The sequence below is a fragment of the Amborella trichopoda genome, chromosome 3 (assembly GCF_054954075.1).
Source record: "Amborella trichopoda isolate Santa Cruz 75 chromosome 3, AtrichopodaSantaCruz75HAP2 v2.0, whole genome shotgun sequence".
Taxonomy (NCBI): domain Eukaryota; kingdom Viridiplantae; phylum Streptophyta; class Magnoliopsida; order Amborellales; family Amborellaceae; genus Amborella; species Amborella trichopoda.
Window position 1 is genome coordinate 14,355,383 of NC_142338.1, and position 13,180 is coordinate 14,368,562.

Here is a 13,180-nt window from a genome sequence, read left to right on the forward strand (position 1 = left end):
ACCTCTTTGGCAGCTGGATGGGGCTGTGAGGTCGATGATCTGATTTCTACTTATCTAGGTTTACCCCTTTGCATTGGCAAAACCAAAATACAGCCAATGGAGTCACCTCAGAGATAAATTTGACTGGAAGTTGGCTGGTGGAAGGGATGCTTCCTCTCTTCAGCGGGCAGAATCACCCTCATCATGGCAACTCTCTCCATCTTCCAAATGTCGCTCTTCCACATCCCTTCATATATTGTCCAATGACTGGAGCAGCTAATGCGCAACTCCCTAAGTTGGGTGAAGGGGATAAAACTAAATTCCATCTTATTTATGGGTACAGAGTATGCATGCCCAAACACCTTGGGGGGCTAGGCATCTGCAGCCTCAAGTGGAACAATATTGCCCTCCTTGGCTAGTGGTGGTGGCACTTGGCCACCCAAAACCACCACCTTTGCAGCATGTCCTCTGCCACAAATACCGGCTTTACTCCTCTGGCTGGGTGCCTCCTAGCAGAGCCAGCAGTCCGTTTTCAGGAGCATTGCGATCCATACCTCACAGCCTCACACCTTTGCCTCACACGTTTCAAAAACAACATCAGATTTTTACCCAGGACAGGGCACCGTCAACTTCTGGTTAGACCTCTGGATTGGCGATGCCACATTTAGCGCTTGCTTGCCAGCCTATTCCTTCTTGCCTGAAATGGCTAGGGAACTGTTGCCAAACATTTTTACACCGTGGGCAGCCTCTAGAAGCTGGAATCTTGCGGAGACCCCTGGCCGATAATGAGCTTGATGATTTCCTTGCTCTGCCCTCCTTACTCCAATCGGTCTTCTGTCCCTCCCAAGGTGATGATAGAATAATCTGGTCCCTCGTTGCATCCGGCCTCTTCTCAGTCTCATCCTTCTGCCTTTCACTCTTACCTACACCGGAACTCCTCACTCCCCCTCTATGTCGAGGGCCTGGTTCCCCTTCATTCCCCCCAGAATCCAAGTGCTCAACTGGATTACCCTAACCGAAAGAGCCCTTACTGTTGACCAGCTCCAAACAAGTGGTTTACCCATACCCAACTGGTGTGTAATGTGTTTGATGGCTGAAGAAACCAACCCTCACCTCTTCATCCACTGCAAGGTGGCCCACCAACCTGGGGGGAACTGTTACAGCTTTTTAATTGGTCTTAGTGACCCTGAGGAGTGTCCCTAACCTCTTCAACTCCTTGCATCCATTCTCTTGGGTGAAATCAGGTATAATGCTGTGGAAGGCATCCGTTATGGCCAATTTTCTGGTGATTTGGACCAAGAGAAACAATAGGATATTCCATGGAGAGTTTAAGACTCCCAATGCCTTGAAGCACCAGGTGAAGGTTCTCGTCATATTCCGGGCCAAAAACAACAGCCTATTCAAACACTTCTCCTACCCGGATTCCCACCTTAATTGGGAAGCTATGTTTCACCTTAGGCCGACTCGCATTTCCCTGGCCTCTCTTTGGAAACCTCATGATCCCGGGCACATCAAACTCAACTTCGACAGTTGCTCCCTTGGTAACCGGGGCCTAGCCGGAATTGGGAGTATCTATCGAGACCACGAAGGAAGAACTCTCTTCCCCTTTTCCAAGTCCATTGGCCACTTTGACTCCAACACTGCCGTGTACCAGCCCTCCTAGAGGGCCTTAAATTTTTTGACCCCAGCTGGTGTGCATCCTTGATCATTGAGAGCGACTCCAAAAATGTAATCTTCTAGACCTCAGACTCTACCATGTGACCCTGGGGGTTGGCTAGCCTCTTTGACTAAATCTCACATCTTCGTAGAAACTTGCTCATCACTTGGAGGCACATTTGGCATGATTCGAATGCAGCAGCAGACACCTAGGCTAGAAAAGGGTCTAATCCTGCTGAGGCCCCCATCAGGAACCAGTTTTGCACCTTTTTAAGTGCTTGGTTCCTTTTTTGTCATCATGATAGTTCTGTATTCATATGATTCCTTTGTATAGCCCACTTTAGTGGGTTCCCTGTAATCATTCCCTGGCTTTGGGTGGCCATTTACTGTACATTGCACCTTTACTTTGATACAAAGTCAAATTTGCTTCCAAAAAAAAAAAAAACAGCTGAAAGGAGGTGAAGTCCGTTCTCTAAAGTTTTTAAATTTTGGTTTACTGAGGGGGATCCTGGCCATTCTTCACTGATTGATAGTTACAATTTAATCTGATGAGTTGAGCAGATGTGATATGGTCTTGGAAGTATAGACGATGATTACCTTGCATGATCTTTTCCTTTCTTCCATGTTTGAAAATTTTCAGCCTTGGCTTGCCAGTGCATTTCAGAGTATGATATGTGGACATTATATTCTCTGTACTTCCATCTTCTTCCTAGACCTTAAACATTTTTCATTGGTTTGAGTTGTACATTTTTCGGGAGGCTGTTTGTTTCTTATGTCTAATTACTCTTTACTTTTTCCCTTCCCCTTTTCCTTTTCTTTTGATTGTATAGTGTTTGGTGCCTATCTATTTGCACACAATTTGAACATCTCCTGCGTGTCTTGAACTCTTTTACTTGTCTTGTTGAAACTAGGCTGGGATACGGAGCTTGCAACGGAAGCGTACCGGCAGCATGTTGAGGCCTTAGCTCAGCGTCAGGTCTATCCATATCATTTTATATGGTTGTTAACACACTCAGTCCTAGTTTTTGTTGACATTTTTGACCCTACTGTGTAATCTTAAACAGTTAATGGAAGAGCTAGAGTCAGAAACTAGAGAGGCAGCTGATGACGATGATCAAGGAGACACAAACAGGTACTACTATGGATTTAAATTTTGGGTGGTTGTTGCAGCCTAAATTTGCTTTGGCCAAAAGTTAGCCAGTATTCAAAGACCAGCTGTTTGGCCTTATTTTGGTTGACCTGCAGTAATGATCTGTTTGTATATTTCTTTTACATTTAATGGCTTGAATCACAAATTTGGCTGGTTTTTTAGCTTAACTTCCAAATTTTTATGTATTTTCCCATACTAAATTTGAAACTATATATTCTTAAAGAACAAATTCTGGCTTATTAATTGTTTTTCAACACTTGCAGGAATGATTCCATAATTTAGTCAAATCTTCTTTGGAGACAGCAATTTTTTGTTTATTTATTTCCTTGATCATTTATATAAATATTTCTTACTCTGTCAAAATCTACTTTTTTGCTGTTGTAGTTAGAAGTTGACCGAACTAAATACTCACCCCATGCCAAATATAAAAGGACACTCTAATTGACGCATCTCAAAAAATCTTTTATTGAACTAGTTGCAGAAGTAGTAGTTTAATTTTGAGAATCTGCCAACCTTTAAGCATGTTTCATGATTTTATTTTTTTGCAGATCATTCTCTTCTTTTTGTTCTCCTTTTTGTCTGGATTTGGTTTATGACATTGTTTCCATTTTCTTATGAACTGCCAAGTTTGAGTACTACTAACTTCTTTTGTTATTATTTTGTGTGACTCACTTTCTAACAGTGTAGAATACACCAGGATTTTTACTCTGTAACCAATGTGATGTTTGCTTTCTTTTGTTTTTTGTGTGCACTTTGGTTAACCTGCATGATTTTATGAACTTTCATTTTATTAAAGAAAATATCTGTGGATTCTTCTGCTTGTGATTAAGGGGTATATAACTCTTTATATTACGTATTCACCTCAAACAGGAAGGTGAAATCAAGTGACCGTAAGACCAAAACAAAAAAGAAGACAAAGAAGGCAAAATTCAAGTCTTTGAAGAAAGGAGCCCTGGCGTCCGATTCAGAAGCATTGCCTGCAATTCCAATACCAGAAGCTCCAGAAATATCCAAAGAGAAAAAGACGCCTAGCAGTGCAGCAATTTCAGTAAGCAATAAGAAGAGGAGAGCTCCTAAATTACCCAATGAGGGGAAAATTCAAAAGAAGGGCTCAAAGAAACATAAGAAAGGAGGCACTGTTGGTACTCATGTTGTGGGCTCAGAAAGTCAAGATAAGAACTCTGAAATTGAATCTCCGAACACAATAGGCATCCATGATGTTGATGTGAAACCAGCAAGCCGGAGCAAAATGGGTGGGAAGATTTCTATAACGGCTATGCCTGTAAAGCGGGTTATGGTTATCAAATTGGAAAAGGCAAAGTACAAGGTGGGGTTCCAGTTTGGCTGTTAGATTTATGTGTACTTATAAATCATGGGCATTTATGTCACTTTATTGTACACCTGTTTTGACTGTATTAGCAACTCTCACTTTCGGAAATCTTTTGGGAAAGTAAGCTCTTGGTAGATTTCAAACAAACAGTTAGGAAATTTCTATCAAAAATCTCAAAAAAGATAGAGAAAGAAGTAAATTGAAGAAATTCAAGTGAACAGAAAAAACATTCAGAAAAGAAAAGGAAAAATAAAAGAATTTCTATTGCAAATTAGTATTAAGTTTTACTTTTTCCAAACTTAAAAGAACCTGCCGTGACACTAAAAACCTAAAATGTCGTGATATTGTGGAACATACCTTTTTCTTCAAATACATTGACGTTTTTGTAAGGCTTTAAGGTTGCAACATTTGTTTACTTCTGTTATATTCTGCGAATTGTTGTCACTTTTCATTATGATGCTCATAATACTTTTTGCCAATCTAAATGTTATTTTTTCTTAAATTTGGATTTCCCTGATTATCCTTATTTTCAGAAAGAGCATATCCCTAGTCCAGATTCTTGGACAACGCAAGAAGATGCTTTATTGTGTGCCATTGTACACGAGTATGGATTGCACTGGAATCTAGCAAGTGACACACTTTATGGTATGCCAGCTGGTGGGTTTTATAGAGGGAGGTTTCGCCACCCTGCCCATTGTCTCAAGAGATTCAGAGAACTATTCCTAGGCCACATATCTTCTGCAACAGAAAATCCCAACACTGAGAAGAACCATTCAGGGGGTGCAAAGGCTCTTCTTAAAGTAACCGAGGTAATTTTTTATATGTGTTGATATATTTAAGGGAAATTAATGTAAATGTCCCTCAATTTTGCAGTACTTAAAACATGTCTCTCATTTTCATATTTTACGCTCATGTCTCTTTTTTCCATTTTTCCTGAAATATTCCCAATCTGGAACTCCAAGTTCCAAACCTGGGTCTTTTTTTCTCTATCGTGAGATCAGTTCCAAACTTTAGGTTCCGAACTGATTTTTTTGTGAAGCAACTGGTTCAAAACTTGAAGCTCGAAACCAGTTGTTCAATCAAAACATTGTCTTTGGTGAAGTTCCGAAGTGGTCCTTCACTCTAGAAAAACATGGGACCCAAGTGGCTTGCAACTTAGAGTTCGAACTGCTCATTCACCCCAAAATAAAGGAAGAAAAAAAAAGTGATAGACAATTCAGCACTCCGAGTTCCAAATTGGCTTTCTTGTCTGTTTCTCAGTAAAGACCGAACCAGTTGGTTTAGAAAAAAGGCTGGTTCGGAACTTGGAGTTCCAAAGCGATATCTTGGTCAAATAAAGAAACACTCTGATTCAGAACTTGTGAGTTCCGAGCTGGGGTATTTGGTGAAAAATAAAAAGTAACAAAAAAGGGACATGAGCAAAAATATGAAAAGTTGGGGACACTTTTAGATACTGCAAATAGTAGCGGATATTTATGCTAATTTTCTTAGATTTAAGCTGAGATGACTTGTTTCCATATTATCCAGAAGCTAATATTAATTATTTATGACATACCCAAGACAAAAAGTAATTATCTATGATATGTATGTATGTATTTCTGGATAAATATTTCAACTTTGTTGAACCATATTGAGAGTGCTAATGTTTAATGTTTTTTTCAAAGGATGTTGTATGCATGTTCTGTATGTGTGTGTGAATGTATGATGCAATTTTTGATACGTGTCAGAGCGTAGTTGTTGGGCTTCCTTGTCTCAAACGCACCTGTATTATTAAATGCACAAAAAATAGGATAAAGTTAAGATTATTAAAATATTACTGACCAAAAAAATATGTAATTATATATAGTTGCACATCACGAAATTACGGAGTAAAAAAAAAACTGATACTTGTGTTTCTTGAGCAGGATCATGTCCACTGGTTGCTTGACGTGGCAAGTGATCAACCTGACAACGAGCTTCTCCTTCAAAAGCACTTCACAGCCATACTTTCGTCTGTGTGGAGAGCGCGTTCGTGCTATGACCATATCCATGGCCCAATGGCCTCTCGGAATTCCTGCAGTCTAGGCCGCGGTCAAATTTCTGACAAGCTCAAAAGAGAACCCGCAAGGAGGTTTCTTGCACTATCAAGCCGGAGCTCCAAGCTTGTTTCCATGGCCCTCAATTCGTCATTTGGAATTGAGCCAAGAGAGCATCCAGTGAATTACTTCTGGCAGCAGGTTCCACCCACTCCGTCGATGGAAAACAGGAAAGGTTCAGAGACATTGGAGATTAGGCTTGTGCTTGGGAATGGAAAAGATGATTGGGGAGAGGGGTTTCCCTCTAATATTGACCTGCTCATAAGTGGGTCAGATCCAGAGCAGCCAGCTCCTCAAGAACAGCTGTCCAAAAACTTGCTACCACAACTGTCCTGCCAGATTGCAGAGGTTCGATTCAGGTACATTCTTAATTGCTATCTTTCATTCTCTTAGTGTCTCTTTTTCTTTTGGTGATTTGCTTGAGTATACCACGTTGCTTCAGTGACATCAGTGTCCAATCAAATAGGGGATGGAGAGAGTGGACCAACCAGAATATGGCATGACCCCATTTGCTAGGTCTGTATATCCATTGATTGGGCTGTGATAAACAGTGATTACCACAGATTTCCCATGGTCATGGGGATCATGGTATCTTTCCCTTCTGATTTTAGTTTCCCTTCTTTCCCATCTTTTGTGAAACATACATGTTTGTTATTAACATACTTTATTAGTAGTAAAGTATGTTCACATCTCATCTCATTACCTGCATAAAATACTTTGCACATCTCCTACCTCTTTTCCAAGTTAGTATTTGGCAAGAGTTATTTGTCATCTGGCTGGGGCTGTAACAAAATCAGGCTTGACATATTTAGTGGTCCAACTAGTACTCAACCTTGACTGATGCATGGGGATGCAAATAAGAAAAAAAGACGGTTTTACTACTTGTAAGTAAAATACCTAGGATGTAAACTGCATTTTTAGGAAGAAATTTGAATTGGTAGTAAATTCTGAAAAAAAATAAAAATAAAATAAAAGAAAAGAAAAAGTTGTGAAGATTTATACTTCAGTTGACTTTGCTAAAGAAGTATAAATGTTGTTATCAATACTGATATCATGTTCTATGTCACAAGCCCTCCCACCCTGTTCCCAAATGCGAGCCCTGGTGTGGAACGTCAGGGGCTTGGGAGCCTCTGAAAAAGGCCATTTCATCCTTCTCCCTTAAATTCAACAGCATTATCCTAGCCATCATAGAAACCAAGATGGGTCCACCCATTCTTGCTTTGGTCTGTCAAGTCTGGGGCCGAACCCATGGGGCCTCTAGAGGGATTTGGATCATCTGGATCCCACAATTTTTGCTCACTGAACAGCCAGCATTGTTTTCTTCTCTGTCATGGTATTCTGTCCCAAATCCCCTATAATCTCTCTAGGAAGTTTTTGGAGATTTATGGCCCAAACTGGCTAAATCCTAGAGAAGCACTGTGGCAAGAGCTGCATTAAGTTGCTTCCCTCTCTTCCCCTAATAGGTCTTAGGTGGTGGCTATAACTTCATCAGGTTGTCTTCTGAAAAGGTACAGACCAGGACACATACCAGCTAGCATGGCCAGTTTCTCAGACTACATTTTCAGGAATTTTTGGTTTATCTACCTCTTGATGTTTCCTCCTTTACGTGATCAGACCTTGCCGAAAACCTACACTTTCAAATCTGGGTAGCTTCTTGATCTCAAAGAGGAAGCTTTCTCTAGTATACACTCCAGAGCTCTTCTCAAACTGACATTGTACCACGTTCCCTGTCCATTTAGGATCGGATCCAGTCCATTGGGGTGCCAAATCTTTTATGTTTGAGTTATGGTGGTCCTCATGTAGGGTACACGGCTGGGCAGAGTTTAGATTGTGTGGAAAATTGCTATTGTTGAAGGGGAAATATGAAGAATTAGAGTTATCAGAAAGTTTGGAAACTTAGCTGGTAGAAAAGATGATCTACCTAGGGAATTAGTCAATTTGATTTGGTGGAAGAAACAACTGAGAAAAACCAGGCGAAAGGGATAGAGCGTAGCAGCAAAAGTAGAGTACTAAATTTTCCTTAGACAGGTTGAGATCTTTTGGTACCAAATATCCAAAGTCAAGTGGCTTAAGGAGGGAGATAGAAATATTGCCTAGTTTTACAAAATAATGAATTGTTGCAGGAGAGCCTACTCCATAAGCCATGTCATAGTAGGAGAGGTCCACCTAACATTGACAGGGCCATCATGGGGTACTTTGAGAATTTGTTTTCTTCCAACAAGCAAAACCGACCTCAGATTCCTCCCTCCAACTCTGAGCTTTGCCCAATGAGACTGCCACTTGGCTTGAAGGCCCTTTTGCCAAACTGGAAATCCTGAAGGTGGCGGAAGACGTGGGGAAGACAAGGCCCCAGGCTCAGATGACATCCCAATGGCTCTCTTCTGAAACTTATGGGAGACTCTAGTCCTTGGTGTTCCTGCTTTCTTCTCTGAGTTCTTCCATAGGGGAATAATCAACGAGGGCATGAATGCCAATTTCATCGCCCTCATTTCAAAGGAGAGAGCTTAGGAGCTAAAGGATTTCAGGCCTATAAGCTGGCTTAACAACTCCTACAAAATCCTCACCAGGGACCTCGCCTCTCTGCTCAGGACAATGCTTAACTTGGTAATCTCTCCATCTCAAGGTTTTCATCCTGGATCAACAAATTTTGGATAGTGCCTTAGTCGCCCATGTTGACTGGGGACCCTCCTTCCTGTTCTTCACCTCATGAGCTTTGGCAGAAAATGGAAGGCTTGGATCAGGGGTTACATTTCTTCCCCTCCATTTTCTATGCTTATCCATCCCTCAAGTTTCTTCCCTGCTTCCATAGGGCTTTGCTAGGAGACTCCCTTTCCCTTTTCTCTTTGCAATCATGGCAGAAGTTTTAATACTTCTTTCCCAAACTTATTTGACCAAAACTTACTTCAGGCTTGTAAAGTTTCCACCTGAAGTCCCTCAATCTCCCAACTATAATACGCAACACTGTTGTCTTCTGCAATGCTTGCCATGATCAAGAGACAGCTTATGGCTTTTCTTTAGATTTTTGAAGTTGCCATGGCACTCAAAATAAATCCGGCAAAGATCATACTAATTGGTGTGGTAATTAGCACCCAAGCGTAAGTAGGGCTGGAGAAAAGATTGGGCCATTGCACAATTAGTATTTGGGTCTACCATTGTGCCTTGGCAAGCCATGCTAGGCACAATAGATGCAATTATGGAATGATTAGACCAATGTTTAGCTGCATAGACAACTATAATTGAGGCAACTTTGACTAGCATTCCCATTTTCAAAATTTTGTTGTTTAGGATGCTAGCTGCTATTGCAACAAAGTAGCTAGAATCCCTTTAGGCTGGGGCTTAGGGAACCATTAGTTCCATCTTGTTAGATTGAAAAATGTTTGTTAACCAAAGAAGCTGGGTAATATGAAATTCTGAGAACAAATGCTGCCCCTAGTGGTGGTGTTTTGTGACCCAAGACAGCCATTTTGGAAGGTTATCCAAGCGTGATATGGCCTCAATAATTCGGGCTGGCTTCTAGAAGGCATTGGCTTCTGCTAATTCTTTAGATGCTTGGAAGGGTATTGACGCAGTAATGGAATGACCTAATTTGGGTTTTTTTATGTACTTTAATTAAGGTTTATATTTTGGAGATTTTAAGAATTATTTTAGTTTAGGTTATTAGGCTTTTACGTTACTTCAATTCTTGTATTTAAAGGGAGGAGCTCTCTTGGAGAGGGTAATATGTGAAGAAAGACTTTGTGTTGAGATCTTGTGAAGAGATCATCGTGGGTGGATTGTATAGTTGTTGGAAACGCTTGGGAACCCAAATCGTTTTAGGAACAAAAATCACAGAATTGTTGTCCGTACAATAGGAATTGCTAGGAACGAGATTCCTAGTTTTTGAGAATCGTGTTTCGACCGAAATAGATCCAAGTTTCATCCACCTGGAATTGAGATTCTGTCCTCCTTGGAATTGAGATTCCCATCTCCCTGGTGTCGACTCTCCAGGAGTCAAGATTCATTAATATGCGGAATTGAGTTTCCGACATTTATGGAATTGAGTTTTTGACATATGTGGAACAGAGATATGTTGTTTCAAATCGTGATACTAATATATTTGGAATCATGTTTCTGAAGTATATGGATCATAGATCCATGTCAGTTTGAGATCAAGATTTACAATAATATGGATTATGGAATGTGTTTGACAACCCCTACCAGGAATCGAGATTTCATTTTTATGGAGGAGGCCACAAGCACATCTTGAGCCTCATTACCTTTATAACCTATATTGATTGTGTTAACTTTTGAAGGTTTCCCAAATTTTAAAGTGATTGTGTTAACTATTGAACTACGGTCATTATATACAAAAGACAAGTATTTCTAAATTGTGATTTTGACTTCATTATTATAAAGACAAAATAGGATCATGCCTACGCCATGGTTTTACTTTTAATTGTGTTGTATTAAAATTTATATTTTAAATTTAAAGTAAAGGCCATCCAGGGTGGCACAAGTAAAATAATAAAATGTTGCAACCACAAGAAGCATTCGAAGGAGGATTTTTACTCCAATTGACGTGGAATCAAGATTTAATCCTCATTGGAATCTAGTTTCTATATATTTGGGAACGTCTACCCACAATTAATGGGTTCAAGTTTCTAAAAATGTGTTGGATCAAGATTCTGAAATTAAGGAATCGAGTTTCCTTGGTTCTGATAAATAGTTTCTGAAGATGTGTTGAATCAAGATTTTGAAATTAAGGAATCGAGTTTCCTAGGTTCCAAAAAATGGTTCCGTGGTGTTTACTTAATAGAAACGTAGAATCGGGTTTTGGAACCGGAAACGCGAAGTCGGTGGAGAGAGTAACTATGGTGGATTCCCTTGTAGACCCTAAGAGAGGGCATATTCTCTCGTTAGAGGTGGATTCCCTTGTGGACTATAGTTACCTGAATCGCCTATGAGGGTAGCGATTTCATTTCGAAATCTCGATTCGGTGTTTTCCCGTGCAAAAGTCGATTCTAAAAGAAAGGAATCACGTTTCCATTTTTTGCGGAACGCGATTCCACCCAGTTTAAGAATCTCGATTCATGGATTGCTGGAATCAAGATTCCATATCCTAGAATCAAGAAACGTTGATTCCAAATTTTTTGGAATTGCGAATCCATGTTGTCAGGAAGCAATGTGAGCATAGGGAGAGCAGAAACCCTTCAATGTGTGCTCAATTATGAGTGAGCGGGACATGTATGAGAGTGTAAAAGAATTTGAAGTTGTTGCACACGGCAATAAAATCAAAATTTAAAATATGAGTAATATGTGAGCATAGGGAGAGCAAAAACCCTTCAATGTGTGCTCAATCATGAGTGAGTGCGACATGTATGAGAGCGTGAGAGAATTTGAAGTTGTTGCAGACGGCAGTAAAATCAAAATTTAAAATATAAGTAATATGTTAAAATTTTTATTTTTTTATTTACTAATTTCCATCCTTTATTCCATGTTACTTTTTAAGAACTCTTGCCAAGAATAAATAATACTAAAAAAATATGTTTCTTCAAATTTTATAATGTTTAATAAGTGGTGTGGGTACTAAACTACTAATGTAATAATGTTTAATATATGATTGGCATCATCATTTCTTCAAGTTGAATAAGAGGATAAAAATGCTTTTCTTTAAGTAAAACAAGAAGATAAGAAGGATATGAACGCAGTGCCATGTGTGGTGTTTTAGGTTAAATTAATCATTAAATTCTCACTCCTTGTATGTCGCAAACTAGCTCCAGACCTTATAGGAAATATAGGGTTATCAGTAGACCGAGTTCATTGTATGGGATTGTCCACAAAGATATCATAAAGGTTAACATTAGTACTTGGAGTCTTGGACTGAGTATATAAAGACCAAAATTCGATCTTGTAGTAATGGGTAAGATAATATATTTTCTGAATACTTCTCTCATATATTGGAGAGAATTGGTTCACAATTCTAGTAAGGGGAGAATCTCGATTTCAATTTGGGGAGAATCACGATTTCGGAATGGTGAAAATGTTGATTCGAAGTTGATAGGGACAACAATTCTAGAACTTTAGGAATCACGATTCCTTATTTTTAGGAATCATGATTCCAGCAACTACCGAAACAAGTGGGGTCAAGTGTGATTCCATATAGATATGAAACGCTATTCCAACATGAAGGGACATCGATTCTTGCAAATAGGAAACACGATTCCTAATTTTTTTGACGAAATAGTGAGAATCATTTTTCTTAAATCTGAATCGTCCGGATAATGATTCCTAGATTCCGAAATTTGGATACACGCGATTCCACGATTCCGATTCTAGAAACTATTCGGAGTCACATACGTTTCCAACAACTGTATTGCAGACCTTGAGAGAGGGTAAATTCTCTCACCTTTGTTATTATTTCTATTATAATTATTTTTTTCCCTGCATCAGTTTCAAAGCCTTTTCTCTTCACGTGGGTTTGTAAATTTTTGCCTTTTCAATCCTACAACAGGCAAATCCACTATTCTTCTGAGACCGAGTAAGACCTTTGCATTGATAACCATGGGGTTTCATTTTGACCCTATTTATCATAATTTCATGATTTTGTCTTCTATGTACTCAAAGGGAGGTAGGTGACCCTAAATGGCTGTTGTTTTGCTCACAGGTCAGGAAATGAAGACCAATTAAAAGCCAGAGGCCGTACTTTAGAAATCCAAATGGAGAAAGCATGGTGTGTATTAGCAATACTTTATATGCTTTTAGTTATGATGCTAGAAATGTGTTGGTTTTTGATCTAGAGAACAAAGTATGGGATGAGATCTTGACAGCAAAGAAAAAAAAAAATCTTATTGCTCTAAAATTCAATCGTGGAATGATCGGGTTTCTATTGTCCAAATAATTGGAGGTCTGAAACTAAAATGATGGATTTTGAAATAATAACAAAGGTTGCTTGAATTTTGAAACATCACATGCTAGATCACCTTCAAGTATTATTCGATGACTTTGATTTTT

General features: G+C 39.4%; 1 protein-coding gene across 7 annotated transcripts in view; it reads left to right on the top strand.

Annotated features, from left to right (window-relative positions):
- PIE1 (SNF2 domain-containing protein / helicase domain-containing protein) overlaps positions 1 to 13,180 on the top strand; it is a 77,187-nt gene that overhangs the window by 40,775 nt on the left and 23,232 nt on the right. For 5 of the 7 annotated variants that reach the window (XM_011623780.3, XM_020665199.2, XM_088863575.1 and 2 more), the window contains 5 exons: positions 2,547 to 2,611; positions 2,700 to 2,767; positions 3,656 to 4,112; positions 4,649 to 4,924; positions 6,020 to 6,549. In XM_011623780.3, the coding sequence (XP_011622082.2) occupies positions 2,547 to 2,611; positions 2,700 to 2,767; positions 3,656 to 4,112; positions 4,649 to 4,924; positions 6,020 to 6,549 (1,396 nt within the window). Of the gene's footprint in view, positions 1 to 2,546; positions 2,612 to 2,699; positions 2,768 to 3,655; positions 4,113 to 4,648; positions 4,925 to 6,019; positions 6,550 to 6,656; positions 6,707 to 13,180 lie in introns of those variants that run through there. The other 2 variants (XM_088863576.1, XR_016053128.1) reach the window with 2 other exon arrangements.